The sequence below is a fragment of the Aquila chrysaetos genome, chromosome 3 (assembly GCF_900496995.4).
Source record: "Aquila chrysaetos chrysaetos chromosome 3, bAquChr1.4, whole genome shotgun sequence".
NCBI lineage: Eukaryota > Metazoa > Chordata > Aves > Accipitriformes > Accipitridae > Aquila > Aquila chrysaetos.
The window spans coordinates 7,771,537-7,795,959 of NC_044006.1; the positions used below are offsets into that span (position 1 = coordinate 7,771,537).

Consider the following 24,423-nt stretch of genomic DNA (forward strand, 5'->3'; position numbering starts at 1 on the left):
ACAGCTTCATGCCAATGGGTCAATCAGTATTTCTGATTCCTAAGGTAGACAGAAGGATTTTAAGGCACTGCTAAACAACTAGCTTCTGTAAAGCTTTTGAACTAGTGGTGAGTGCTGAAAGTGCATGAAATGTTTAAGACCAACACAGGCTTGATTTTTCTCACAAGGAAAAGGGGGGGAAGCTCCAGTGCTGTGGGGCAGAGAGCTGAGCTGAGTACTGTAGAGATGTCTAATAGGGTTCTTTTGCTCAGAATAGCTATACTGGCAGACTGTGTGCTGGAAGGTATAATTTCCACTGTAAGGAAGGTCCATTTCCACTGTAGTTTTCTCTGGAGGTCTAGCTATCCTACAGCAACAGCCATAAAGTAGAGGAATTCCCAAGCCAGCTTTGCAATAGCTAGCTGGCATCCTGGTAGCAGCATAATTCTGGCACTGTGGAGCTCAGAGAAGAGTAATTTGCGCATTTTGGGGGGCTGCCATTTGCAGCCTCCCCAGTCCTCATGCTAATGTCATGAGTCTGCTGTTCACACTAATGCTAGTTAATTTAAAACTAACTCAGACATATGAGAGTTTACACTGCAGCCCTGGCCACAGCGTGCATGTATGTTTGAGGAGCACAGCAAAGGGCCTTATATCAGACCATCCCCTTGTGCTGTCTACCTGTGTGAGGAACTTAGTCCTTAGCACCTCTTACCCGAAGCACTGGAGATAAAATGATGTCTTCATGTGGTTGCATCTGTTCAACCTCTTCCACTTGCAAATCTGGACAAACCTCGGCTAATGCCTAGATGTACCTTGCGGTGTTCCACCTCCCACAGGTGACACTGGGGCAGGAGGCTCCTGGAGGTGTGGGAAATGCCTTGAAGTGGCATCAGAGCCTGTACAAACCGTGCCATCCATGTGATGCAGGTCACTGACTCATCCAGCAGGTCCTCTTGGAGAACTCCTGCCTTGTTGCAGATGGAGCGGGCCATGAATTCTTGTAAGATAGGATCTTAACAAGTACAGGTACTTACGGTCTCTGAAACAAACCCGTGCTTGTTGGTGAGAAAGAATGTGGCAGGACTTCTTTGATAAAACCCAGGCTCCTGTTTACTGATAGACTTTATTGTTTAGTCTCCATTCTGGCAATAGATGGATTATTGCTCTGGCTGCTGAAAGAGATAGACTTTTAATTTTACATTAATATGATTGTTTACTGGGTTTCTCTTCCACCTGCAGAAGATGACCCCAAGGTATTCTGATAACATCCACAGTTATGTTACACAGGTCAACCACCCAGCTGCTTAAGAAAAGGCAGCTTATCTTCTTAGGATTCAAGACTGGGACTCAGAAATTAAGTTTACTTCCACTTAGTCTATTGTGAGCCTCAGACAGGCAAGTCAGTTATTCTCCATGTGCCTCAGTTTTGACATATTCTGCTCAGAGAGCACAAGCACAGGCCAATAGCAAGTAGACATTTAGATCCATAGCACTATAGTTGCCACTATTGACACAAGGATAGCCATTGCGAGAACTAGGAGTAATTTACTTTGGAAAAGGCAGTGTGTATCTTGAAGACTGCCTGCTGACTTGCTCAGTACAGACATCCCTTCTTTGTGGTCTGTTTGCAATTGCAAAGGTCACAAAAGCCATTGCTGTGGTTAAAATGGGAGAGGGTTAACTAATGCTACAAAAGCTATTGGGAAATTATAGAAAGATATAAAGTATTAGTTTAAAGTCCTGTGCTTCAATAAGAGATGAAGAAATACCACTGCTCTTTTATCTAACTAAGCCACACCTACATGAATGTGAAATCCTGTGTTGCCAGTTGAAAGTCATGTCTTATCAATGAAAATCAAATAGCTATCTTATTTACAGGGTAGGATACATCAGAACCAATGCAGATGTTTTGATAGAAATGGCTACACCTGAGCTATTCACCCCAGGTTCCCTTCAAAGGCACTAGTTAGAGGTGAGCAGGTCTGAGAGCCCCTTAGGATCTAAGACATGTCAGATGATGTGAGCCCTGAAAGTTCCTGCTCTTCTCCATAGAATATAAACAGAAGCAAAGCTAGGTAAGATAAATCCTTTCAAAATGTCTGTTTTGAGGTATTTTGTGGAGATAAGGGTGTAAAATGGCATTTTTAAATCAGAATAAGCAGAATTACCAACTGTAAACTGAGGCTGTAGCCTTTGTCCTCAGCCGGGAAGTTGACTGGAAGCATGGTTGGTTTGAGATAGTGTTGAGTATGGTCTCTGCAAATAAAATATCCTATTTCTGGATTAATGAAGTTGCTCCCAAGAAGAATATATCTTTCTGGAATAACAAAAAATATTATTTCCAAATTGTCTGTGGTGTCTGTGCTGGCCTACTTCCCCACGTAAATAAACTTTTACATAATAAATAGCATTTGGAATCAAGAATAAGTATTTTATGTTGTCCTAACTTAATTTTCCTTCATTATTCATGAAAATGTAGCAAGTCTATTGCCTGTCCCCACCCTCCTCCATTTAAAGATACACTGATCCACTCTTATTGCCACAGAAAGCAGAAAACCCTTTCAGGAAGCTTTCAGCAGCAGCAATCCTAAATGACCAAAGGCAAGGATGAAAGGTCAGCAGTGCTCTAGAGAGAAATCCTTGTGATCGTTACGTATATGTTTCACTGAAGGCAAGAGAGAACTTTGTCTAGGCAAAGACCTCAAGGTCTTTACTCTGTTATTTATGTTCTGATAAAAAAAAAAGATGGATTACTAAAGGTTGGCTAAAGCAGGGTTTTTTCTTATTTTTCTATTTTGTTTTGGTTTGGATTTTTTTAGGAAAAAAGGTAACAAAGAGGTTGCTGTTATAGCATAAACTTTTTTTTTTTCCTGAAGGTATTTAAAGACCTACTGAAATAGAAATTCAAACTAGATCTTATCACAATATGTCTTCATACACTCTGGACTGAGTTTCTCTCCTGTAATGTTAAGACAGACCATACTGTGCTTCCTCCCCTCCATTTCTGCAATCTCTTACACAGATAAAGAGTCACAAGCATAAACATGCAAGAGAGAGCACAGCAGCATGTTCCAGAAAGAGAATTTTTCCCACAATTTGTGACAAGTAATGAATTGTCGTGGAGTGGTTTAGTTTTCTATCATGCTGTTGCTACATAGTGATTTTCTGTGGTTTTATAGGAAAATCAGAGACTGAAATAGGTCCTTGCAATAACACCATACATAGGATCAAGCTGATACTGTTGTGCTTCAAGTAACAAATCTACAAGCTGCAGAAAACCACAAATCCGCCTGATCTATCTTTAGAACAGAAGTCACATCCTTTCATTGTTTTCATTGAACTTATGCAATGAAAAATGACATTTAAATTTGGGCACTTTGAAATTCCGGAGTTTATTTTATGCTTTACTGCTAAGCTCTGTGGCTTATGTGGTACACAAGAGAATGCCACGTTGAACCCTCCAACACACTTTTTAATTAAACATATATATATTATGCCTTTCATTTCTTTTATATTAGTAATTGTAACTAAACCTTAATCTAATATTACAAGATTTGTGACAGTTTACTTGTTGAGCTAGTTTTGTCAAACAGGTTTTTCTCATTTTTTTAAATCTAGATAGAAACGGGGGATCGTACCTTAAAAACATATTTCCAAGTCAAGGTTTGCTCTGAATGACCTGCCAGTGGTACAGCCTCAGGGTCTGCTCTGGTTGTCCGGGCTGGGAAGAGTGGGCACCAAGAAGGCCCATTACTTAGATGTATAGAGAGAGAAGGCATAAACTGGAAAGGAAAAATGGATGCTGATGATAAAATACAAAAATATATCTATAAAGCTGAGTGGGTTTTAATTATTCACAGGGTATGCAAGCTTAGTATGATTGTTAAATAGAAAGGAATTCCCACTAGATCTTATGAGATAGATTTGCCTCTGAAAAGCAAGCAAAAGCTCTTTCCTAGAAAACTGCAGTGGCAGGGCTGATAGCACTGTCTTGTTTACTGGCTGATATGATCTCTGGTCCACTGAGACCTCATTCATATTTCTCAGGCCTTAATGGGAAAATTGACTTGCAAGAGACAATCACTTCACATAGGAAAGAACTAGCAAAAATCTACCTTGGAGATGTGGGTATTTCAAAAATGATGGTAGAGTTTCTGAAATGTCTGATTCTGGTTTAGCGTTGTAAAGAGTATGCTTAAATCAAACCTTGCATTTTTTGATTCATGTGTGTTTTCATGTTGAATTAATGCCTCAAACAGGAACCCAGTTAGAAGTCCTATAATCCTTTGTTATTTTAGTCAGTCAAGGGTGATGGAGGGACAACCAGTTCAGAAGAGGTAAATGGCCCAAGCCCCTGTCACCAAGTAAGTGCCTGGATTTTTTTTCATCTTTTGGTGATGGGTTGTTGTCACCTACTTCCATACAACTCTAGCTTTCGAAATGTAAAAATCCCTGAATGAGAAGTGCTACATGCTCGCCAAGCTTCATATTTTTACATATTTCTTTACTTATCTATTTATTTTATCTATTCATACTATTAAACAAGATTTTAAAGAGTCACTATCTGATTAAAAAAAAAAAAAAAGCTTTTTTCCAGGTGCGTTCCTTTTCTTAAAATAATTAGTGCCTTTATGTTCAATTTTATTCCTATCTCTTGCTATTATTTTACTTTCTGCATGTACCTTGGCTTAGGTAGTGAAACTAAATACACACTGACAGAATAATTTTTACTTTGTTGATTTACTTCTCTGCTGAGGAAAGGATCATTTAGGTGGAAACTCTATAGAAAAGAAATTGAGAATGAAAACTGTTCACTGCAATTTAACAAAAGCTATGAACATCTTTTTTTCTTATTCAGTTTTTGTTTCTTTCATTCTATGTTTAGAAAAGCTAAACCAAAACTTTGGATGTGCCCTTTACATTATATGCTTTATGGCTTTAGAAAAAAAAAATCACATTTTCATTAGAAATACAAATACTATTACCTTTTCTGAGAGACAAACCCTCATCTGTTGCAAGTCAAGATATCCAGAATAATTACATTCAGTAATGAGAGATAAAACACAGGCTCTGTGTATAGACATAGGGTTTCCTTTAACCTGAGAGCAAAACTGAAGTCATATTGAAAACTGACCTTTCAGAATTTCCTTTATTTCCTTTTCAGAATTTCCTTTTTTAATTAATAGTAAAATTGTTTTCTCAGTCTTCCTATTTTCATGATGTTCTATGATACTAAGGTTAATCTTTATGAATTATTTCTCTAAAAGCATCCCAAATATAGAAGGTCTTGTCTTGTGACATTTATTCCTTATTTCATACAACAGCATTGTGAAACAATCTGAGTAAGTGACTAAAGTTACAGTCCTGGATCTGTTTTTTATTATTTTAATTAGCAGCCGGTTTCCTTCCATTTTTTTAAATCAACTTATTAGTCTCCCTTCTTCTCTCATTTGCACTAGTGTAAATTAGCACGGTTTTACTATATAGAAGAGCTCAAGGAAGACTGTATCTGCTGTTGACTCTTTCCTTTTTCAGAATTTCTGTGAAATGATCTCCTTAAATTATGCTATCGCATCTCTGGAATGCTGTGATTCTTCTTCGCTTTTCATCGCTGCTATTCTGTATGTTACAGAAATACATTAAAACACTGATCTAAAATCTGCAGAAATTTAGGGGTCTGCCTTTTCCGCTTAAAATGCAGCCTTGGATTAAGGTCTCCTGTAACACGATGGGGAAAAATACTATCCTGTTAATCTTTTTTTTTTTTTTTTTTTTTTTTTTTTTTTTTTTTTTTTTAGTGACACTGTTAATGTTGAGCGAGTAAAAGCAATCTGTCAGGTGCAGATCACCCTTTAGAATAAGAAACATTAACATGTTTCATTATTCATAGGCTTCACTTTGTATTTCCTGAGCTGCTCCCATCAATATAAAATATGCCAATTTCCTGCCTTTCAAGGTTAATATGAAACACCTCAAAGAGATTATCTGATTGGATTTTTTTTTTCTTATTTTGCCTGGAAAATGTATTATGAATATTTTTAAAGTGTTTTGTTTGACTAACATCAAAGGCCAAAACCTGCTCACAGAAATAGTCCTGTTGCATCCAGTTCAGATTTAGCTGCAATACTGTAACTATCAGGCACCTACACAATCAAACACGTGTGGTGAGGAAGACTCGACTCTAATTTTACACCCGCAGAGTAAACCCACAGATTTCACAGAGTGTTAATAAGGGTTAGAAGTTGTTCTGGCACCTTTGAACTCAGACGCATCCAGTCTCATAGCTGTATTTTGGGTGCTGTGGTTATTTTTGAATTGAATGTGCACATTTGCAATTGTACCAAAGAGAAACATTTCAGAAGTGAGCTAAGGCAAATAAGAGTAAGAAGGATCTTGTCAAACTCACCAATGGGTTCAGCAACTGAGAGCTTCCTGTCTGATAGTTAAAATGAGTCAGAAAGAAAGAGACAGAATTAAATTTGAGGTTTTGAAGTTCTGCTCATCCTTGTGCTGAGAGAGCTCCTGCATCACTCGGGCACTCAGATGTGCATCCAGGCAGGTGTCTCTCCTCAAGCGAGGTGGACGATGCAGGTAGTGCGCAGTGTCTGTGCAGCCCCAGATGACAGTTCTCCTGTACTCTGAGGTTGTTGAATTTGCTTGAATAAACTATTGACGCTCAGATGGTGCCTGGCCGTGGTGTATGGGGCTACTGATCACCTGCATCTCCAGGTTTCATGTGCTGTCTTCGTGTATCTCCTGCAGAACTAGAGCAAAGACTAGCTTAATGGCTGTATCTTTTAAGTCTAAAAGCAGACAGATCCAGATGTAAACAAGTATATACCCACGTATGTCTGTCCTTTGGAAATGGAAATATTTAAATGTAAGCACATATTTTGTTGAGAACTTAAGCTAACCGGTCAAGACTGAATTATTACATGGTTGCAGGTTCTATAATTTAAATGTGGGGGGTTTTTAAGATTAGGTGGGGAAGAAAGGTGAATCAATTGAAAAAGGCCAGTGGTAGTATTGCTACCCCCTCTCATTCTTGTTTCCCCAAAATTAGAGTGGCTTGAGGTTTGTTTTTTTTAATAGATATGAGAGGTGTATTTGCATTCTGTTTCTCTAGAGTTTCTGCTTTCAGTTTTTCCCCTGAAATCATGATGTCTAAAAATGTTGGGTGTTTTTTTAATGAAAGCTGAGCTTGTCGTGTAAGTGTATAACCCTAGGCCTTTAGAAGAACACCAAATATTTCAAGACTAGTGGTAAAATCCCCAAAGCTGGAAAAATTACAGAACTTTAAGCTCTGGGCTGTGCCTTGAAGACAGATGTAAGATTTCCAGATTTTCAGCAAGGCAAATATGTGTGCAATTTTAATTATTATGTTAATAAATAAGGCAATATTATTTTTTGCATTAAAAAAAAAGAAAATCCCGTTTGCAAACAGGTCTCCTAGCAAAACCATATCTAGTCATTTGCTACTCTGCAAACCGTGACAGTTTCATTGTCTTATCCTTTGTTTGCCAGATCTGATTTTTCTCCTGTGAACTTCAAACATATCCCATACTACTCTGAGTTTCAGAATCTTTTCCTTTACTATATATAGCTTCTCTGTCATTGTGTTTGTCTTTGGAATATTTGCTTATCTCTTCTTTTGCACTTGTGCATGAAATTTTCGATGATGCTGCAGCCTTCCATAGCCAAGCCCTATGTTGTTAATTTTTTGGTAGAGTGTTGCAGTTTTATAGCGGAGTTGTTTTTATCCTTTTCCTTATGGTGTCTTTTACTTCCTTTCTCTCCCAAATCTTTCCCTTGCACTTTTTGGGTGCTTTCACAGCCTGGGATGCAAAAGCTGGGGGAGTCTCAGTTGGAAGTATGTCCTTGTGACTCTCTGCATCTTTCCGTGCATGTTTTCTGCCTCCTAAAACAGCTTCAGCATAGATATGTACGTAAATAAAGCAAATCTATGCAGGGATGGTTTGATCTTGCAGTCTTTGCTCATGTAAGTAATTCTATCGGCTCCCTGGGAGTCCTTCCCTAAGTCAAAGCTGCAGGAGTTCGTCCCAAACTCTGTAAATGAAAACCTGTTGGACAGCAGGATTTCTCCCTGCCAGGTGGCCTTTCATTTTTTAATATATTTATGGATCGCCTTCCAAAATGTTTACATTTAACACTAAAAATAACCATTGTTTGAAACTGCTTTAGACATTAAACTCTACAGAGAAGCCAGTTGCCCCAGCTGAAAGTGAACCTGTGGGCCAAAAGAGCAAAGAGAGTTCAAAAGACAAGAAGTCTACAGTGGAGCTGAGCAAGCAGAAAGGCAGCAAACAGGAAACCAGGGAGCAGCCAGACTCCCGGGAGCAGCAAGCAGCCGAGACCGACTCCATCCAGAACGGAGGAGATGCTTCAAAGGAACCCTCCTTCAAGAAGACAGAGAAGAGGCAGTCACTTGGAGGGTTTTTTAAGGGCCTTGTACGTTAACTTGATCTTATCTTTTTAGTCATTTTTCAGCTGGTTTAAGTACCCAGCCTGCAAGCCATTAACCATGTGAGACTTGTGCTCGGATGGAGTGCAACTTCACAAGCAGCTTGCAGGACTAAGGCCAAACAACAGCAAGTTTTTGGGCAAAAGTGAGAAAACTTGGGCCTCAGGGTACTGATTCACAGGCAGGTACGGTTTACTATGGGAGAGCTATAATTGTTCCCACACCCCTGTTTTAGAGGTTCATGCCTTGGCTACGGGGATGACTCAACTCTTCCTGTAACAGGTACTGAACCACCTACAAATTACGGTGTGTTTATTAAGGAAAAGCAGAGGTGGTGCCGGTTTACCAGAGTAACCCGCCTGCCACGAGGGTGGTTCAGCTGCTGCTTCAGAGCAGCTGGGACATCCCTGCAAGGCGGGACATCCCTGCAAGGAAAAAAATCAAGGTAGACCACTGGGTGGGTGGGAGTCACCATAGTGGTCACAAGATAAGCACCTCGTGTTAGCAATCAGTTATAGGCTAGTTAAAGCACACACAAAAAATACACATGGTATTTTTATCCCTGCTTTATTTTGTTAAATCTCACCCTAAATTTGCTATGCTCCCTTCACTGATACCTGAAATGTAGAAATGAAAGAATTCAGCATACTAAAAATTTGGGTTTCTACAAGGCTTGGTGTTACTGATGCAGCTAGCGGTTCCTTGGAGCATTAAACAGATGGAAAGCTTTTTTTTTTTCTTTTTTTTTTCCCTTGTCCATATTGAGTGGCCAATGTAGAAACAAAAGCACAGGTTAGACCTGGGACTGTCTCTCAAGCCTCTGCAAGAGGGCTGATTTCCATTGCTTTTTATAAATCAATAGGAAGGATGCAGTTTGCTCCTCTTTCCTCACACTGTCACAACAGTAATGAATCCACAGAGCTGTGGGCTCATTTTGAGCATCTTTTGGAAACCTTGTGTGTAAACTGAGCTTCATCACAAATTTCAATTGATGTAAAGAACCTAAACAGATTTGACTGTTACTTGCAATGATTCCTAGTGCATCTGGCCCCCTGAGAGACATACAGCTTTTGTTCCTTCCTCCCTACCCTGCTTTTAGGCTGTCAGGAAAGACAGACAGGTAGGCAATCCTCCAGGCCTGAAAGAAGAAAAGTCAAGCAATATAGATTGAAATGGTAATGCAGATTTGAAAATTAGCCCTGTTAGGACACTGGGTTATAAAGTTAGGCTGCCATGCAGACCAGTATGACTCATTCAGGGGCAGATGTTCTTCCACATCGTAAGAAGTGTTTAATTTGCACGCGTTTCACAGAATTACTATGTATCCTACAGAGGGCAATTTGCATTGCCAAAGTAATTACACATTAGAAGGGGAATTAAGAACAAAAGAAAAATAACTTTCTGTAATATTGATTAGCAACAGTTCAGCCACTTCTGCTTTTGCCACTTCTGCCATTGTTCTGGGGTAAAATCCTGGTCTACCACAAAATCAGTGGGGTTTTCCTGTAGTTTCAATGGAGCAAGGAAGTCCTGGAGTGCACCTGGAGTAACTACCAACTTGCATTGGCTTCCACTCACCTTGACTCCCAGTGAAATCAAGAGGAGAAATCATTTTGCTTAACACAATCTGAAAAACCCAGGGTATTGTTTTATATGCACCTGTGAATTATACTAGCTGACTGAAGTTATCAAACACATGCACTCATGTGCACTTTTCTCACCCCCTTTGCTTCCAAATCCGATATGAAATTTCCATTGTGCGCAACATCGGTGCCTGTGTGTAACACCTGATCCGCGCTCACAAGTATGGTGTGTAGGTGTTGCATCCCACTCTGGGTATTGGCAACCTCCCCCCACCAGTGAAATCAGGAGTTTTGTACTTAAACCACTCAGATGATCGTAACAGATCTCTTAAATCAACTAGAGGGGAAGAAGACTGCCACATTTTTCTGGCATAGGTTATCTAGAAATGGGGCAAATGTTAACTACCTCTATTATTTCTAGATATAATTGAGATTTGTTTCTCTGCTCTAGAGATTTGTTGAAATTAAGCCCTGACAGCCCTCCTTTGTCAAAATTCTTACTGTAGCCACTTGTGAGAAAGGGTTTATCTGTTGACAATTGCACTTTATGTATGGTGTCATTCATCGAAGCTGTATCAAATCTTTCATAGAGTTTAATAACAGACACAAATTTAGAATTATTCCAGAAAGGGAGATATGAGAAAGTGCAAGCTAGGGAGGAAGCATGCTTTCAAGTTGCAAGTTCATGAAAGACACAGAGAGAGGCGGGAAAGGTGTCTCTGATTCAAAGGGCAAGAAGCTTTTTTGAGCAAGAAAGGAGATCGTGAAGAGGTAAAAAGACCGTTTGAGGGGGAAAAAATGCAGAATAAATGTAGAGGAAGTAGAGATGTTCAGTGAGATATTTTTGCTTGCTTGAGTAGTATACCAGACAGTTTGGCTGTGTATAGTCCCTCATCTTCTGTTGCAATTATAGAGGCCAATAGTATTCCTACAGCTTCTCTCTCCCATTAACAGAAGATGGCATTTAAAAAAAAAAAAAAAAATTATAACAGTATGGTTGATTTGTCAGTTTATTGTGCTTTTGAACTGGGGGAAAAAAAAAACCCAAACCACAACTATGAGGTCTGTGTATGGAAAATATCTCATAGAAAATGGCTACCTCTTTTTGAATATCCCCAAGAAGATTACCCACACCTAAGAAACATAGTTCTGCATTGCTTCTAAAACACAATCTACACATCTCCTAGGTGATCATACTAAGTCCCAGGAAGTTGTAATCATTAATCTAAAAGTATTAGATCACATGAAAACCAATGCCAGAATTTCCATTTCAAGATAACTCAAATATCTGGTAACAACTCAGCAGAAATATTAAGCTTTATGCTGATAAAATGGAAGCAGGAGATACTTAACAGGGGATCCAGCAGGCCTTACTTGCTCACATAACTTGTGCCCACCAAGCTCCTCCTAAATTCTGGTGAGCTATTTCCATAGCAGTTATTTTAACACTACTCTCTCCTGAATCTGTCAATTCCTCTGGGAAAGGGCACAGAGTAAGAGGATGTCATAGTACAAGAATGCAGCTGATGAGAACACTGCAGTTCAAACATCTGCTCCCAGTTGGGCTAACAAATGCTGAAACTTTCAACACAAATGGAGCCACTTATGCAAGCAAACAGTGTTATGGCCTGGCTACGTGGTTTTAGCACAGACGATAAGATCCAGTGGTTGTTCCTATGGTAAAAGAGATTAATTTATAAGCTATATAAAATGCAAAGGTATTTAGTGAGTCTTAGAAAGATTAGATTAGAAAGAAAATGAAAAAAAAAAAAAGATTAATGACATTGTTTTCTGAGCTGGAATAACTCATACTTAACTTGTCAGAAGCTGGGAGTGCTTAGCATGTGGAAACTATTCTGACCTATTCTGATCAGAGTATCTGGTATACTGACACAAACTTCTCCTGAGCACAAGCTGGAAAAAAAATATACTCCAATACCATGACATTTCTGTGTGTGCAGTTTAAAGTGCTCTGTCCAAAATAATATGTTCCAGCTTAGCTGTCACAAAGGCAGACAACTTCTACTGCACTAAAAGGGGTTATGCAAAGTATCTGAGAGCAGGATGTGAGCCGGTGGTACCTGTACTGAATCTGAGCGCAGAGCTGGAATTTGTCCATTAAAAGGGCAGGAACAAAGTTCTTTCACATCAGGCTTGGAAATTCCAGTTTAACAAGAATCATCAGCCAGTCTCCCTCAAAGCTTCCTGCTTTAATCAGCAATCACCTTGAAAATGGGTGCAGCAGGGAGACTGTAGTATAAGCAAATAACATATGACTCTTCTGCAAGTGTGCTAGATGAGTCAAAATGGGGATTATCTCAAATGAGCTCCCCCTCCTTTACTCCTTCCTCCACCTATATACAGGAAGAATGGTAAATAGTATAATCTTGTTTCCCAGGAACAGCTACAGCTGACAGATTCCATTACTCTTGTAATGTGGGAATTTTTTAACTGATGTGTAGGTTTTTAGGGTTGCTGGATAAATTTGGAACGACTAGCTGGTTTGGAATTTTTTGATGGATATTAGAAACTATTACAATTTTTTACGTGTATTCCATTTACTGCTACATGTAAGTGGCTAAAAAATTTTATTCTGTTCTAGACCATCTTCCAAACTCAACATCAGTGTAAGCAGAAGCAAACCCATTGCGGCCAGTTGAGCTGCACAAGATTACAGTTAAAGACGGGATTCTTTTAGTCCATTATGATTTTTGGCTGCTCTTTTTTATACTTAGATTTTCAAAGCTGAAAAATTAAAATATCAGTGAGGTGGAGTCTAATCAGTATAAAAACCCCACTGTTTTTACTTCCCTGAAAGGGATGAGGAAGTTTGAGATCTTTTACTCTCCCATTCTGACACAGAATAGTCCTATGGTTACCTGAAGTGATGAGTCAGGTTTCCAGTGTGAAGCGTACTGTGTGAAAGGACAATTCCCATATGACTGCACAGTTCCTATTGTAGGGAAAGCACATAGCAGTCACCTTTAGATTTGTCATGCTGATTTTTCTGTTTAGCTTGTAATGATTTAGGCATCTGGCTACAAATAGGATTGGCATCCTACAATGTTAACAGTGACCTCTGGAACAGTGTTTGTGGATCCATTTTGCTGTCACGTTCTGAAGTTTTGATGGCTTCAAGGCCAGTAAAATTAGGTCAAGGCATCTTAAATTAAAGCCAAGTTTTTATCAATTACTAGTAAAAAATTTAGTTGGTATAACTAGATCTATGCATTTCCTTCATCTAAGCCGGATTAGTATCTTGAACCAGTTCCAAAACCAGAATTATATTTGTAGTGTAAAAAAGCTTTATCACTATAACATTGTCAAATACCTGTCATGCATAAAAATATTTAATGTTCCTTTAACTTAGAGCAGACCAAGGCTGGCTATAATACGCTATTAATCATGCTTGAAGGACTCTTAGCATGGTTTCAGTGAACCGTTTAGGCCGGGGAAATTTTAGAGAAAGCTATGCCAAAACTACAATACTACAAGTACACAGCAACATGTCTCTGGTATGTTAGTCCGGTTTCTAAAGATAATTGTTTTCCATGCTGACTGGGAAAATTATATTAAAATAACCAACACATTTAGGCAAAGTTGCAAGCAGTAGCTTTCTGGGATTGTCATGATACAGATGGTGGTCATATACTTACACATATTAAATAAAGGGCAAATAAAGAAAAGCAGAGAGGTGAAACGAGTGGAAAATATCTGGTAGCAAATAGCACATAATGACGGACTTAACTGTTCTGAAATATTTGAAAATTGTTACAAATTTCTATATCTTATTCCACAGGGTTCCAAAAGGATGTCTGATGCTGAAGTGCAAACAGATCCAGTGTCTATCCTACCTGCTGGGAAATCCAAGTAATGAATACACTTGGCTGCTGAAGGATCAGCAGCTCTCTGTAAACTCCCTTGCAGTAGAGATGACTCATTATTCTCCTTTACATGGCTGTCATCAAATGCCCGAGGCTAAAGCAAACATTGGTGTATTATTTAAGGTATATCATTTACAGGGTTCGTTCATTAAATGTTAGAAAGCAACTCTAAAGATCATCAAGCAATGTGTAGTATATTTAAAGAAAGGTCATGTGGATGATTTTAAGTCTATAGAGGGTAGAGTACGTAAGGTAAGAAAGTGGCAGTGAATTAAATAAATGGCAGAAAAAAATGCATGTGACAAAGGAATGCAGTTTGTGCGGCAAGGCATGAGCAACAAATCCTCAGCTTTAGAGAGCTTTAAAGCAGCCAGGAAAAAAAAAAAATCTCCTTTGATAAATGTTATACTTAAATGTAAAAACAACCAAGTCACCTTTTGTGGTTTTCAATAGAGCTGAAATTAGCAAAAAGTCTGCAGTATAATAGAATCAATGGTGATAAAGTTATGCTTCATATTGGTTATTAATGTAAATTAAAATGCTAAAATGCAAAGGCTTTACATGATTGAGACAACTTCTCTCTTGGCTTGGTGAGGTGGAATAACAAATTAAAAACTATTTAAGGTTCTAATAGGAACACAAGGGGGCACCCGCGTCCCCACCGTAGTCCTAACTTCAAGGCTGTACCTACAATCCTGTTATTAATGTTTTTCAGATGATAGGAAACTTAGTTGTTTCATCAGATATTTGTTTATATCCATACTTGTAATTAATTCTAATAAAAACCAAAATCCAGGCACGTCCCTGCTTTACAAGACTCCTGTAATAACTGTAGTTAATAAATTTTACAGAAAATTAAGATTTCTGTGGTTTATTCAACCCTGGGCTAACCTAGACAGGGAAATGTGGGCCTGACATTTTAATCCACATTAGCATCTGAATGATACAGTACTGTATATTTTGACCTCCTTATGATGAAATAAACAACTACTTATCCTTTCAAAAAAATCATTTGCTGCTTTAATCTTAAAACAAAGTTTGTTATTTACATCCCTGTTTTCTGATGATTGATGTGACATTAAGGCATAAATCAGCACATAAAAACCCTGTCTGCGGAGTGAATAGCTGTCATTCTTTCTTTATGTGAGTAAAGATTAAAACTGGAAATCAAGTGAGAATTCTGTAAAATCTGCAGAATTACATTTCTAACTAGTCATAGAAGACAGAGGTAAAAAAGCCTTGTTTCTCTGTACAAGCCATTGTAGGTAGATGGTATTTTTTCACTGGCCTCTGCAAACCTGTGGACTTGCAACAGACAACCAAAACTTGCTGCTGGTTCTATGCGCAGGAGCACAGACAAAAGGTCCTTTAGTTATAATAGTACTTTCTGTTCTCCTCCCTAGCACAATGGGCCTTTGATGCCATATAAAGTGATAGCAATCAAGAGTGACTGCTTACAGATTTCAAATCTGATTTGTAATGACCTACATCTGTGTAGGACCGGTGACTTCTGTACATCCCCATTTACGGTAGCATGAGAGAAGATTTGGGCTTGTTATATCCAGCTTTGCTCCACAAAAAGGTCTTAGGCTTTGTCTACACTGCAAGAGTATACAGCTTTAATTAAATCAATGCATGTAAAGCTACATACAGTGAGACAACCACCATGGTTACATGCTGGTATGAAAGTGCCAGATGTCAGCATAGTAAGTGTTATCAGAAAAGAGGAATAAGCTATCATGCTATTTGCTGACTTCATACTGCTGTAATTGCCTCTGTATTAGAATAGTATTTAAGCAATTTTCAAATAAAAATATGCTCTGGCTAATTCATTATATTATAGACTGTATGTATATATATTATTATATTATTTTATGGATAGATCAGGCTTTCTGTGGAAAAGAACAGTTCTTCCCTGGTCCATGCTTTAGGACTAGGACTGCGTTAATTGAATTCTGTATTCCCAAGGCAATTAGGACTGCTGACCACGTGATTTGACTGTATCACTTGGCAATGGGGCTAATTTCAGGAATCAGGAAATCCTCTTGGCAGAAAAACAAGAAAAACAGTAAGTTTGGCTGTGGGTGCCCCTTATGCCACTGAGCTATTATTGCAGATGAAATAACGGTTAGTGTTGGCACTGCCTCCCACGTGGAAACTCCCCTTTTTGTTTGATTCCTCTCTGATAACAGGAACAACACAAGCTTTGAAGAAGCAAGTCAGCCTTCTCATAAAGCGGCAACACGTGGAGCCCCAAGAGGAAGAAAGGTCTTAGGAGATGCATCCACAGTTAAGTTGAGCTTCCCCATTCCACATGCCGCATAAGAAACATAAAAGTACAGCTTTTATGTTCAGGCCCGGTAAAGCTTAACAAGTCATTTGGAAATCAAAGCTTTGGAAGAGGCTGCAATCCAAGACAAAGGAAAAGAACAGCCAAAGCCTGTTGTCAACAAATAAGCTCTGGTTTTGTGCATAGGATCTTTTGAGGGGAACTGAAGCAGATCAGACTGCTTCAAGGATCTTAAGGTGTCTTTCATGTAGGCGTTTCGGAAGAATTTTGAGAAGCTAATGCAATCTCATAAATGTAAAAATCCCAGGGAATGGATTAAAATTGCTACTTTTTGTGTAAGAAATGCTTCCCTCCCTCCGATGGACAGGTGTATACCTTCCCCCCGCTCCATGAAAGAGCACGTTCCTGGGTGAGGTTCGGGGCTGTGCCGCGCGTGTCCCGCTGTCTCCAGGATGAGCCCTCCGGGAGCCAAGCGCGCCATCGCAACACGGAGAAGCGAGCAGCTTCGTAGCAGGTTGGGTGCCGCAGGTTTCATAACCTGAAAAGCAAATTATCTCCTGTGAAAGTATAGCTGGGCTCGATTGTTCTTCTCTGGAAGCTGTCCAGATGCTTAACCTCACTGCACTTCAAGAAGGTTTTTATAGATAACTCCTGGCAAAACTGCCCCATGCTGACTCTTACAACGCGCAGCCCGAGTAGAACAATGCGATTTCCGGTATTAAACAGTCCGCCCGTTAATTGCGCGCGTAACCAGCAGCTAATTACCAGCACACACAAAACAGGTAACAGCACTTTAGCAGCTATTATTATTTGGCGTAAGCATTGTCTGCTGACCCTTGCCTAAAAAAAAAAAAAAATACCAAAAGCCTGGTGTTTTTTCAGCCTGCCCTGTCCACCGGTTGTCTTGCGCGTGTCTCGGAGGGGGCCCCGCTGGAGGCCGAGGCCTGGCCAGGCCCGTGTCCATGAGCAGGCCTGTCCCCATGGCCAGCCGACTTTGGCTGGCCCAAAATTGCCTGTCCCCAGGGTTGTCACGCTTCCCCGCACGTGTTAGGGGATGGAGGGAAACTGAGGCAGCGGTGAGGGCCGTGCCTGGCCCTCAGGGACAGGAGGTTTGTGATGGCTGCCATGACCCTGCCTGGCTTTTCCCTGGCGGGAGTGCTGGGATGGGGCCTGTTGGCATCTGCAAAATGGCCATGAAGTATAAGGAATCGCTTGGTGGGTCGCAGAAAGAAAGAGGCCTTGCTGCACGCGACCTGTGGGGGCCGAAGCGTTGCTTTAAAGGCTGGTGCCAGAGCAGTGGCGGCTGTTTGTGTGGGCAGGCACCACACCTCGGTGCCCCGTGACCTGGCCCACACACTTTCAGGTCCCCTCCGCCGCCTGCCGCTCCTGCCCCGGCCAAAGAGGGGGACTGCCGAGGAGCTTCTGCGGGTCCTAGCTCCTGCAGAATATATGCCTGAAAATATCATAATTACACTCTTGCTCCTGTATAATAGGATCTTCAGACGTTCCTGTTGGGCCACCCATCTGCTGAAAGCGTTTGTTCTGTTGAATTGTGTGCATCCATCAATCATGCTGTGTTTGCATTCCCAGGGAGGTTTGCAAAGCGATAAACACCTCTGAGAGTATCTAGAAAGCACAGACTTTCTCCCTGTTGACCATGCCAGACCTGTATCTACCCTTAGCCTGGTGTTAAGCTGGAGCAGCTTTCCAGTTGGGAATCTGATTAGGATCTAGCCCCTTGTAGGTACAAGATTCTTCACTTCAGGAAACGAGGGGTTGGTCTGCTCACACTGAGACCAGGATCTGACATCTCAGGGAGTAACAAAGCTGCTTCCAGGGTCTGTGTGTTTCACGTTGCTCTGCACCCATTAGAACATGTTTTAAGACTACCTTAATACCTTTTTATATGTAAATGTTTACAGCTGGCTTTCAGGCAACTTATGCAACAAAATCCATGGTTTCATACATAGAAAAGATAGCACGACAGAAGATAAACAGAAAGGGTTAGTGCACAGATGAGTTGGGGCTGTGGGAACTAGCCCCATTTGTGAGGTTAGAGATGGAATACCTGTAACTTCAGTATACTCATTTGAAAATACCAGTGAAGAATCTGGATTTGCTATAGACTCCACCTCTTCTGGATAACACACTCAGGTCTTTACCGGCAGCTTCAGCAGTTTAGCAGTTCTGAGAACACAAAAACAGGAAATTCTGCAGCAGCCTTGTCGGAGGCTGAAGATGCGTACAAATTCCTTAAAGATTATATTATTTTCTGAAAATAAATTATCGAAAGCCTTGAAGAAGAATAAAACCCTTATCAACACTCTTTGCTTTTACTTAATCATTTCCTATTAAATTTGTCACCTACTAAACTGCATAGGAAAACAGCCTCCTGCACAGGAAGCATTAGCAATTTGACTTTAAACCGGAAAGGTACAAAGTCCAAATTCCTTCTTTATCACATCCCACTAAGCAGGTGATGCGGCATTTGACACTACCCCTTCACCTACCTTTACACAGAGTAGGAGTAAGGGCCTTTGTGATTATTGCAATGCATGGGGAATGATAAAGATAGAGCCTGGACAGAGTCTTCAGGACATTTAAAACATGATTAGAGTTTTGCAGACTCATCTTTGTTGCAGTACTTCACAAATTTTAAGGATGTTTGTGATTACTTCATTAGAGTTATTTGGAAAACATAAGGGAAGCGAGGATTGAGTTGCAGAGTTTTCACTTTTTTTTTCTGTCAGCAGTTTCTAATCAACTGAAGAAATACATTCTCAGTTGGTATAAACTGAAATTGTACTACTTGAGTAAATTAGACTGAAGTAACCCAGTATGTTGAGGCACTGTCATCACAGGAAGCTTTGTCTTTGCAGCTTTTGAGCACTGTCAGTGGCTGTCGTAAGTGGAGTAAAAGAATTGCTTCTGAAAAATTTGCTTGTAAAATTGATCTGGCCTCTGAAGAAATCTTTTTTCCTTTTTCTTTTTTTTAACCACTGATTCACAGTGTTGGAAAAGCATATAATTATCAAATGCCCTGTTCCTATGCAAATAAATTATATAACCCCTGATAAGCAAAAGACTGACAGAAACAAGAACATATGTCTGTCTGGTAGATCTGAAAATCTTCCTATCACTCATTCACTTCAGAAAGCCCAAATCAAAACACTGCTGTCACGATTCCTCTGCAGGCAGGTTGTCACAGAGTGCTGCATTCAGGGAGCGTCTCCCTTCAAGGGCACAAACGGAGAGTTTGGAAGAAAGTGTGGGATTTTGCCAGCAGCTGGCTTCAGCCTCCACCTGTGTGGGCTGGGAGGGAGCATGGGTTAGCAGGGCAGTGGGCAGCGCTGGGATTGCTGCTACAATGCAAGGCTTGTAGGAAGAGCAAGAGTTTAGCTTGCAGATGTCCTGCTGCCTGCTTCTGATCCCCTATCTGTCCTTCTCAAAGCTTTCTCACTCAGCCTCTGTATAGGAGACCATAAATTCCTATCTCGCATAGTTTACACTATTTCTAGTACGTATATGAACATAAGCGCTTGTTGCCACCACTCCGGAGGTGATACCATGTTATGTATGAATGCACATCATGCTTCATTGCTGAGGAGATCAGGTTCATATAAACATATAGATAAATAGATACCTGATGAGTTCCTAACGCCTGGTGATTCTCACTCTAAGAACTATAGGAGACTTGCAGAATTAAACCTGTGCTAGATCTTAAGCTAAAGTATTTCGCAGCCTTGGGTATTTATCTCTGTAAACTAAAATCCCTGGGACCTGAGATGACTGAAAGGTGTCCTCTCACTCAGCTGCCAGAAGAACAGAAGAGCAAGTAGGTGGAGACAGTAACCTTTCAAAAGTCTGCAACACAAATTAGCAGACATCCTTCATCAAATTCAGTAATCAAGGCTAGATAACTTTATCAGCATGTATTTATTGACACAGAATGGCTGTATCTATATTCAAATCCCCAATCATGGAGCAGAACCTTGTCTTAGATGTTACAGAAACCATTCCCTGTAGCCAGAGAACCCACTAATGGTGCACACTAGAAGCATTTTGGTGATTGCAGCCAAGTGCTTGCAACTGTGCTAGCAGAGCTCCCCTACCAGAGACATGAGCTACACAAATTTAATTCCAGTGTGACTAAATCCATGCTAAGGCTTTTATCAATGTTGTGACTATACTTGAAAATCATTTTGGGCTCTCTTCTCCCACCCTCTCGCCTCCACGCACTCCTGCCAATAAAACTCCCAAGTGAAAACTAGAGTTTTGCCTCCATCAATCTGCTGTTATGGTGGGGTCTGCAGGTCCCACAGAGACCTAGCAAGGGTTAATTACTGCAGTGGGGTGAGTCAGCCCAGCTGGTTTTCATATATGAGTTGCTGAGGAGGTTTAAGCTCCTTTGAAAGGGATTGGGAAGGAAGAGCTAGCACATTAGCTGCTAGGAGAAAGGCCAGTTTGGGACATGGACCAGGTAGGAGCTGTATGTTACTGAACCATCCCTCAGGCACACAGGCTAGTGTGGGATTGTTGTCTTTTCAACCTGGAGTATGTGCTCAGCCTTTCGTGTGGAGTCTGTTCATGGCCTCCTAAGGAGACACCAGTCCTTGATAAACTTTTCTGGGTTTAGCCTTCTCTGGAGTTTGTGGTGTGATTTGTCTGTGAGTGCTGTGGCACTCGAGCCCTCATTAAAACCTGACCTTTTGGAGGTGTTGCACACCTGTAACCCAATGAAGCGATACGCTCTCCCGCCTTTATGTTAGAATCCTAAATGTGGACTTAGCCACTTAACTTCAACCCTGAAAACATAAACAACTTTGACCTTCATCAATATTTATTTAAAGGTGAATGGCAATGCTAGAATGTAAATTTACTGAAGCCCAGAAGTACATAGGAACATTCATCACAGAAATAACAAGCTTACTTTTTAACGTTGCCTTTCCCTGTAAAATGTGCTAGTGTTTTGTAAGTAGGGGATGTGTCACTTTAAAGCCTCACTGAGAGATCCAAGCAGGGCTTGTATTGGGTATCTTGATGTGAGAGAGTGATGGTGGATTTTGGCACATCAGCAACAGAAAGCCTGCCTGTGCCAGACAGTATCTTATATTTTTTCTTGTGTTAATCTTGGGGGGGTTCTTTGGTTTCTTTCCTTTCTCAACAAGCAAAAATCTCTATATATCTTAAATTTGTAGTCTATCTTGATTGTTGCAAAGAGGTTTAGTAACAGTGCAAAAGGAACCTGAAGTCTGTGGTTTGTTCAGAGCATACAGGAGATGTGGCGTGGCGAGAGTTAAGGCAAATCTGCCTTCTTTCATTGTCCCATGTCACCGTGTCAGTCATGATAGCTGACCTGCAGTGATGTAATATAATATGGACACTGACGCTTTTAACAAATGTCAATTTGAAACAAAGCACGAGCTTTTAGATAAAGTTGCTTGTTTTAACTGAACCCCAAATTAAGCATTTATTATCTTGTCTCCTGTAAAGCATATTGTTCTAGCTTGGAAAAAAACTGCAACTAAACCATATGCTGAATGTGGAAGAATTTAGAAAAATTTACTCTCTTTCCATCAAGTCTGTGCCTCATTTTTCTAGCTTCAAGGGGGGGGGGGGGGGGGAAGTAATTGCTGTAGACAGGGTAAAGATGGTAGTTACTATTCCTAGTCCATTACACAAGAGTAGGTGCTTTCAAGTACTTGGAAACAAACATTGTACTAAAATTACTACTGGTTACTGGCAGAATTACTTGTAAATGTCTATATTCTAGGATGGAAATAGTATTTAGGGGTTTGCAGAAAGTGTTCCTTAAGCTTTTTGTTCACAGATGTATCTTTGTTCTTATGTACACACATTTGCCAAGAATTTCCTAAGCAACTAATGATTATGCATGCTTCAATTTTGGGGTATTCGGCTGGTAACTTCTCAAAGAACTTAACCTTTTATGAATGCTGATTCTTTGGCAGTGAGATATTGTAAAGGTCACCCCAAATTGACATTATTAGCATGCTTTCAACCTTCTTATTTATTTTGAATTTACTCCCCCGAGTTGACTCTTCCTGAGACTGTAATGTTAGTTCCTATAAAAGTTGAAAAATATGATATCAGTTTGTAACTGGATTTGTAAGTTTGGGGACAATTTACTATCTGTTTCTGAGGAATATTTTTTATGTTTTCAGGCTCAAAAATGTATTGTCAGATTCCATGCATTGATTGCATTTATCTAAGTACTTTTTTTGTATCTGACTTCCTCTTAATACATTTAGTTGATCTCTGCCCTACCAACAAGAGAACGTGAAGTATTGAAGTACTTCTGAAAGATCTGAATTTGCAATCTGAGATAATTAAAACTAATGTGAGTAATCCCATTGTTATCACCAACAAACATCTCAGATATTTAAAGTGAGATTTTTATTCAGTTGTTAGTCTGAATTTGGATCTTGCCGTTAACTGCCTACAGAGGAAAAAAATTCTCCTCTGGCTGGAAAGATCAGTTTTTGCAAGTTAATGCAATGTCTACCTTCAAAATAGACACCCCCAGAAAGATAATGCATTATTGTTCCTACACTTATTTGTACTTCGTAGATGTAGTTGGGCTTCCTTACATTAAAGCCAGAGATACAGAAAGCACTGAAATACTGCCCAACAGAAGAGGGGAGTTTGTGGCGCAGTGAGAGCAACACAGGTCACCCTTAGGGCCTTTCCCTGTTGATGGCTGTTTTCCTCGTAGCCTCCTCAAAGTGCAATGTGAGACAGATGGAGGCTTTATTACACCACCTCTCGTAAAGGGGCCAAAATGGGGCTGTGGGGCTTTCTTATCCTCTGCTGCTCGTGGGAGCTCACAGAACCTGGGACTTCCATGCGAAGTGGAAGACCCTGAACCATGCAAGGACAAGCCAGGCTTTTCCCAGAATAGTATGCAAGGAACGCATAAAAAGGTAGCTACATATATGTGTTTAATTTCACTTTTCCCAGTGTATATTACACCTGAGACATTTCTCCACAAGACAGTTTTGGTAACTGTCTCCAGGGGACAATGTTTCCAGCCTCACCATAGCCCTGATTCACATGTGGTCATTGTTCAAGTGAGATATATCCACGCTTAGGCAAGACAGACTTTTTCTTTTCTTTTTCCTGTTGCATTTAGTGGGTTATTTAACTTTCATTATCAGAACTAGTCCTGAGCTGTGGATTTAATATCCGGCCCACGAGGAAGTTTAGTCTTGGGCCAGATGATGAACGCTATATAAAAGCTAATGTTGCTGTACTGTATAAAGAATCAGCTCAGGTGGAAAAGGAAAGGTGTGAAAAGGGAGGTGCTCACAATGAAATGGACTGCAAACAAGCTGCTGCAGAACCATATGCACAACCTGTTCTCAGCAGTGAAATATTAAAGATGAAGCAGATAAAACAAACCTTGGTATTGAAAATAAGATTACTGCTTTCATGCATGTGTATTGGCACTGCAGCCCTTTCCACAGATGGACACTATTAAAGTGAGTAATCAAATATCAACATGTGTTTCATACAGAAAGAGACCTTAAGCTAACTGGCTAGCAGGAGAATTTTTGTATTTATTTATTTTTTAGATCAGAAAGGTGCCCAAGATTTTTAAGCTTTTTTTAGGCTGATACTTTGTGGCTGATCTGGTGGCGGTTACTGGGACCTCAATGTGATCCTCACCTCAAGGTCCAGTCTAACAAATGCGTAATACATGGGTTTTGAGAAAAAGTGTAATGCATGAACCTGATTTCACACGAGGTCTTATCACCATTTCTGATAGGTTTCAACATGCACTAGGATAATTTAGATGTCAAAAATTGACTTGCTTTTACTGTAATTAAGTGGCTATACATCAGGATTACCTAAACTGAATTTAATAGAATCACAGAGTGCAGAACAGATGCAATGCTGCAAATATTGAGTGGCATTCGTCCTCTCCCAGTATGATAAATATTGCAGCTACTTACTGAATTACTTAACATGCGACATTTCTGAAACTGATTCTGGACAGAGCAGGAGAAAAAGGACACCATACACAGATTTGCAATCATCGCATCAATCTTCCAGTGAGTAATCGCAATCCCATCCAGTTCTATTCAGGCTGTACAGAGCAGTCTCCTCCCCTGCCTTCCTGGCAGAAAAACAGACAAAATTGTCACTTCCCCAAGTTGCTTCCTCATGCAGCAGCTGAATCCC

At 40.2% G+C, this 24,423-nt stretch overlaps 1 protein-coding gene across 6 annotated transcripts in view; it reads left to right on the forward strand.

Moving 5' to 3' along the window:
- The window catches only part of BCAS1 (brain enriched myelin associated protein 1), a 57,091-nt gene extending 41,325 nt beyond the window's left edge, over window positions 1-15,766 (forward strand). For 3 of the 6 annotated variants that reach the window (XM_030009868.2, XM_030009870.2, XM_030009871.2), the window contains 3 exons: window positions 4,281-4,346; window positions 8,185-8,451; window positions 13,847-15,766. In XM_030009868.2, the coding sequence (XP_029865728.1) occupies window positions 4,281-4,346; window positions 8,185-8,451; window positions 13,847-13,921 (408 nt within the window). In that variant the 3' untranslated portion in view covers window positions 13,922-15,766. The remainder of the gene's footprint in view (window positions 1-4,280; window positions 4,347-8,184; window positions 8,452-13,846) is intronic. The other 3 variants (XM_030009869.2, XM_030009872.2, XM_030009873.2) reach the window with 2 other exon arrangements.
- The last annotated feature ends 8,657 nt before the right edge of the window (window positions 15,767-24,423 follow it).